At 54.2% G+C, this 6,322-nt stretch overlaps 1 protein-coding gene across 1 annotated transcript in view; it reads right to left on the bottom strand.

The window, feature by feature from the left end:
- Positions 1–3,092, bottom strand: part of LOC104523807 (kelch-like protein 31) — a 3,542-nt gene extending 450 nt beyond the window's left edge. The window contains exons 1-2 of the mRNA XM_029084630.1: positions 1,903–3,092; positions 140–508 (exon numbers count right to left, since the gene is read on the bottom strand). Of these exons, the coding sequence (XP_028940463.1) occupies positions 140–508; positions 1,903–3,092 (1,559 nt within the window). The remainder of the gene's footprint in view (positions 1–139; positions 509–1,902) is intronic.
- Positions 3,093–6,322: the final 3,230 nt, after the last annotated feature.

Below are 6,322 nucleotides of genomic sequence, written 5' to 3'. Positions count from 1 at the left end.
CCGCTGCCGGCACAGGCCCAGCCCCGAGGGGTGCTGAGCCTCGCCTGCTCCCTCCAGGCATCGGTGCTGGGCTCGTAGCAGCACACGGTGCGGGAATAGGCATGATTGATGTAGCCACCAGTGACCAGGAGCTTGCCATCGATGACGGTGGTGGCGTGGCAGCAGCCAGCCCCGAGGGGTGCTGAGCCTCGCCTGCTCCCTCCAGGCATCGGTGCTGGGCTCGTAGCAGCACACGGTGCGGGAATAGGCATGATTGATGTAGCCACCAGTGACCAGGAGCTTGCCATCGATGACGGTGGTGGCGTGGCAGCAGCGGGGTGTCTCCAGGTTTGCTTTGCTCTGCCAGCTGTTGGTGGTGGGGACGTAACACTCGACAGATGCCAAGGTGCCCTCGGCGTTGCGCCCTCCGACAGCGTAGAGGAGCCCGTCGCAGGCGTTCAGGCTGAAGTGTGTCCTCCTGTGCTGCATGCTGGCCAGGTGCAGCCAGGTGTTGAAGCGTGGGTCGTACCTGGGGGACGAAGGGCAGATCCACCTGTCCAGAACTAGCATCAGAACCACGGGGAGAAGATGAACCTGCCAAACATCTGCCTTTGGAGGAGACAACTTGTGCTCTGGAAGAGCCTCTCTGTCTTCTCCAGCTGTGAAAAAGCACCTGGACGGGCAGTGCAGGTGGAGACGATGGCACCGCACAGGACTGGGTCCCACTGTGACTGCTGGGGTTGTTGTCACAGCCTTGGGATGGCCCAACATTGTTCCTGCCACCACCAGCTCCAACCTGGCTTGGAAATGGCGAGTGCTACTGATCTGAGGTGTCCCCAAGCACCATCGCTGTCCCCTCTGTGGGGTTTTAGCAGGTAGAAGAGGATCTAGGGATGGATCTTCCCTGTCCACTCTGCCAGGCCAAAACCAGGCATGTGATAAGAACCTGGCTCCTTGTGTGCTCACGAGATGGCAGGGGGAACCGCTGTGTCCCCAGCGCAGTGCCACGGGGACAAAGGCCAGGCTGGGAAAGGTGGATAAGCTACTGGCCAGAAATAGAAAGGAGACCTGCCAGTGAGTCCCTGAAACCTCACTCGGTGGAGGAGAAAGAGCCCAGTGACAGCTCCTCACCGAGGGGTGGTGATGAGGGGCCACGCCAGCGTTGGGTTGGAGCCACAGGTGGCTGAGCCAAGCCATGGGCAGAGCCATGGGGAAGTTCAGGTTTAGGTTGCAAATAAAATACTGCATGTCTGGTTGCCATGGTTACTGCTCTTTTCTTTGAATATAATCCCTTGGCAATCCAGTGACGGGTTTATGGGGATTCAGGAAACAAACTTTGTCATTTCAATGATGAAGAGAGAAATGGAGGTGGAGAGAGGAAAGCGTGAAGGGTGACAGGAATCTCACAGACAGGAAATCTGCCTTAAAATGAATCCAGACAAAGCAGAGACCAGGTCAAGGCTGGCACTGCCTGGAGGAGCAGCCAGTGGGCGAAAGGGGAGGTCCCCAGAGTGACAACATGAGTCACTTCTAAAGAACCAGGACTCCCATTTCTCCAGGATCCTCGCAGCTTTGGAGGGGCCCTGCCTTGCCCTCATCCTGCACTGGTGCTGTGCGCTGCTGGAGGATGTGGGCAGCACAGCCCAAAGTCCCCAGGGGAAGCTCAGTCTGAGGTGACACAGAATAACTCCCTGGAAGTGGTTCCCAGGTCTTGTGTCTCACCCTGTGCTGGGCCTCGCTGCGTTTGTCCCTCTCTGGCAGCGTTATCCCAGAGGCCAGACCTCCCTCCTGGTTACTGATGGCAAAGAGGAACCTTCCTGACGTGCTTGTCCCTCACCCCACGGGGGTGCTGGGGCACAGCAGGTGTGACACGGCTCTGAACCCCTCCCCAGGGCCTGCCTGGCCAGGTGGAGCCCGTCTTACCTGTTCAGGCTGCTGACGGCGTGCTTGGCCTGGTTCCTGGCATCATTTTGGTCTTCACCACCCGCGATGTAGATGAATCCATCCATCACCACCACACACTGGTTAAAACTTTTTGCTGGCATCTCCGTCAGCTTGTTCCAGTTTCCCTCTGCGTCCCTGTAGCTGATGTCCCTGCTAAGAGCCTTCTCGGTCAAAGCTGGACGACCCCCAACTGTGACAAGCACCCTCTGTCCTCCCCGTATCCTGGTTCTCCGAGACTGAAGGCTGTTTTGCTGGTGGGGGAGCAGGTGGTAATTCATAGCATCCACAAGGAGCTTGTGGCACTGGGGATCTTGCATCATGCGTGGCACAGGTTGCACGTGGTTGACCAAGTCTGGAGCAGAGATTGTGCCGAAGCGGATGTTGCTCAGGAGGTCGGCAGCGAATCGAACCCGTTTGGGGTCAAACTCCAACCACTTGACAGCGATCTGGAAGGCTGTGACCTCACTGGGTATCTGCAGCCCATCATCCATCAGCAGCTCATTGATCTGATCAAAGGGGAGTTTCATAAACTGGTCAGTTTTGGAGAACTCCAAGAAGTTTTCCCGGATGAATTTCTGGGTGGCTTCTTTCACCTGGTTGAGGCCGTAGGTGGATGAGATGTTGGCGATGTACACACAGTTCTCCACAGTCATCTCCCCAACGAGGAACTTGCTGCACGTGGTCAGCAGCGCCGGCACCTGCAGCTGAGTGGCCGCAGCAATGGTGCTGCCGATGGTGTACAGCGAGAGGCTCAGCTTCCCCGTGTAGGCGTAGCTGATGACAGTGGTCAGACCCAGTGGGGACACGTTGTGGAGCTCAACCTGCTGTAGCTGAGGGTCTCTCTGCAGCAGGTGGTGGAAATACTCACTGCAAGAAGCCAGGACGAGTTTATGCACCTCAAAGGACTTTGTTTTGGTGGTAATGGTGAGGTCGCAGAGGAACCGCTCCTGGCGCATTTGGTTCATCCCCTCCAGGAGTCTGGCTCCGTGAGCCGGCGCTTCCACCTCCGTGGCCGTGCAGTGGAAGCCGTTGGAGCCACTGTCGTACAAACTATTCAAGTGATTGAAGTGTTCAACATCTAGCAAAGCATCTTCCACCATCACCGGGGCGATGGATGAATCCACCTTATCCACCTTGGGCTTCTTGGGGGTTTTCCTTTTGGGGGACATCCTGGCAGGATCGGAACAGGACCTGGTGAGAAAGAAGAGGTTGAGGAGCCACGTAGCAGGGCTACAAGTGTCATAGGATCACAGACTGGTGGGGTTGGAAGGGACCTCAGGAGATCATCCAGTCCAACCCCCCTGCCAGAGCAGGTTCCCTACCCCAGGTTGCACAGGAAAGTGTCCAGGTGGGTTTGAACATCTCCAGAGATGGAGACTCCACACCCTCTCTGGGGACCGTATTCCAGGGCTCTGGCACCCTCACAGGAAAGAAGTTTTTCCTTAAGTTTGTCTGGAACTTCCAATGTTCCAGTTTTTGCCCATTGCTCCTTGTCCTCTCACTGGGCACCACCGAAAAGAATGTGGCCCCATCCATTTGGCCCCCACACTTTGGGTATTTATAGACATTACAGGATCACAGTGTCCTTCTGCTCTTTAAGACATTCAGTTAAGCAAAGAAAAAACTCCCATCAACTTATATACTCGTTGGGTCAGGCCAAGGGAAAGATGGAAACTGCCTCCCAAGCCCTGTACCCCCCTGAGCTACGTCGAAGGTATCAAGGGACATGACTGTGAGAGGGGAGGATCCTCAACTCTCAACCAGCATCAGCACCTTCAATGAGTTAAAAAGAAGACTGAGGATTTTGGGTGGTTGCCTTGGGAAACTGGTTCCTGGGCTGGCAGCTCTGCTGTCTGGGGTGACACAGGCTCCAGACACAACGAGGGGGTGGTCACAGGGTGTGTTTTGCCTGACTCAAACGCACGTCAGATGAGGTGAATCAAGTCCCAGCAAGGTAAGATGAAGCTCAGCATTGCAGGACCCCACAGAAAAGGGTGTTTATTTCCCCTTCAGCCCCTTGGGCAGGGCGAGGCACTGCTGGCTAACCAAGGAAACCAGCTACCCTTTGGGGTGACCAGTTCAGAGTGCAGATGAAACAGGAAAAAAAAAATCAACAACAACAAAAATCCAGCTTTTAAATGTTCCCAAATTCCAGCTGGAAGCTCCAGGCTGAAATTCAGTAGTGACCTCAGCTCCTCCGAGGGAGCTCGGAACAGCCAATATATGAGGGAACAAATCTACTGGCCAGAAATAGCTGTTACTGTGCTGTCTCACATGTCTGGGTCCTGTTTATTACACTTGGCCATAAAGATCAGGTTTCTTGGAACTGAGTAATCAGCTTGTATTTAGCAGAGGGCAAAGAAGAAGGGAGGTGTTATGAGACTGCAGGAAAAATATGGAGAAGGGAAAGGTTTAGTAAAAGTCAGTGCCAGGAAAGAGGATCCAGGGCTGAGTGTGAGGGGGGAGCTGAGCTGGCTGGGATGAGCAGAGGGAGCAGGGACAACACCCACAGACCCTGCTCTCTCCTGGCTTTGCACTGAAGCCAAAAGGATTCAGGAGAAAAGCCCCAGGCACTTGAGCCATCCCTGGTATTGTGGCGTTTCATGGGGTGACCCCAATTCACACCACTGAGGGCTCATCTATCACAGTGTCACATCCTGGAGTGGACATCTGTCCTTCTGGAGCTGGGATGCATTGGCTACTCTCTCTCTCTCTCTCTCTCTCTCTCTGTGTGTGTGTTTGGATATGAAATGGTGTCTGACACCCAGGTCGGGCTTGGGAAAAGGAACTGGGATTTACCCTTCCAGAGCAACAACACTTTGATGTTTCCAAACACGTGTGTTGTTCAGACTATCCCCTCCCCAGGAAAATCTCCACTTGCAGCTTTACAGCTGGATTTGAAGTGACAATACAGGTTAAATATTGGAATTTCCCAGGAAATGAACATGTTTTCCAGGCCTTCTCTCCAGATTCCTCAAGGGATGAGACCTGTATCTCCCTGAGATATGATACTGCAAAAACCTCCTCGCTGCTGAACAGACTCGAGGAGAAGCAGGACTTGTCCTGGAGGGAGGTGCCCGTCCTGCTGCCCCTCTGCTGGTCTCAGCCAGACGGGTGCCAGGTTGGGGTCTGACACCTGCCAGGGCAGGAGGGTTTGGCCTTGTGAAGTCAGTGACCTGGGTGTCAGCTCCCACCAGCCTGTGCTGAGGATCTGCCTGATCCCTTCTGCTTCCCAGACTCCCCCAAATCCCCAGATTTTGCTGTTTTGTTTTGTTTTGGTTTTTTAACAGAATAAAGCACAGCACCTGCAGCAAGCAGAGATTTCAAAAGGCCCAGACAGAAAGGAGGGAAGACAGGGCTTTTTTTCTAGCTGTTTAAACTTCTCTTAAAAGACAGTAGTTGTCCTTACATCCTTTCAGTGCTGCTAATCTCATCCCTGCACGGTATTACTGAGCGAACAGCAAAGCAGGACCTACACTGGGTGATGCTGTGTCTTCAGAAAGTTATGGCAAGCCTATTTTCTTTCTGTCTTTTACTTTCTTTCTATTTCTGTCTTCTTAATATCTAACCAAACAGAGTCCCTCTCCTTTACCTGCTGGTGTCCCCAGCCCTGGCTTCAAACAGAGTCTGAGTCACAGCAGACACTGAGCTGACCTGGGAAACTACAGCACTGGGACATTGCAGCTCTGGGCATTACTTTGCTGCCAGTAATTCCTCCAGCTGCGTATTAGAAAACAACAAAGTCTTTCCCCATGCCATTATTTTGATTATTCAGCAGTTCCCATGCCCCCTCTGCAAATCCTGCTAGGCAAGCCCTGGTTGTCCCTGACTCATGTATAGGCTGGATCTGCATCTTACCTTGCTGTTAAGACTGGTTAGTCCAAGGGGAAGCTCTGACCAGCACAGGGCTCTGCAGGTTGAGAGACAAGAGACCCTCAACTTTCTCCACGTAACATCCTCCTCCCTCCTCTCCCCTCCCAGCCAGCTGACTGCTCTTATCACTTCTACATTTACAGCGGGCTTTTGGGGTGATGCGAGGACAGCTGCCCTCAGCTGAGTCCTGAGAGACATGGAAAAGGCTGGATTCAGGTAGCGCCGTTCCAGCCAAGGGCATCGTGGCAGCCAGCACCAGAAGGCAGTAAACCAAAGGCACAGCATGACTACCTGGCCACTGCCAAGGGCAAGGCAATGAGGAGGCAGCCAAAGGCCTGGCTCTGCTCCAGGGGGGTTCACTGGGGCATCTGGGGATGAGCTGGGGGGACATGGCCCTGGGGACGCCTTCCCCTGAGTGACTGAGGGGGACGGGAGCCCCCGGCCTGAGGAGCCCTCGGCCTGGGCAGCTGCGGCCCAGCTCAATCTCCCTTTGGCCACAAACAAATCTTAAAAACCTACTTTCTCC

Source organism: Antrostomus carolinensis, unplaced genomic scaffold, assembly GCF_000700745.2.
Source record: "Antrostomus carolinensis isolate BGI_N321 unplaced genomic scaffold, ASM70074v2 scaffold34984, whole genome shotgun sequence".
Lineage (NCBI taxonomy): Eukaryota > Metazoa > Chordata > Aves > Caprimulgiformes > Caprimulgidae > Antrostomus > Antrostomus carolinensis.
This window is presented reverse-complemented; position numbering and strand designations above follow the sequence as displayed.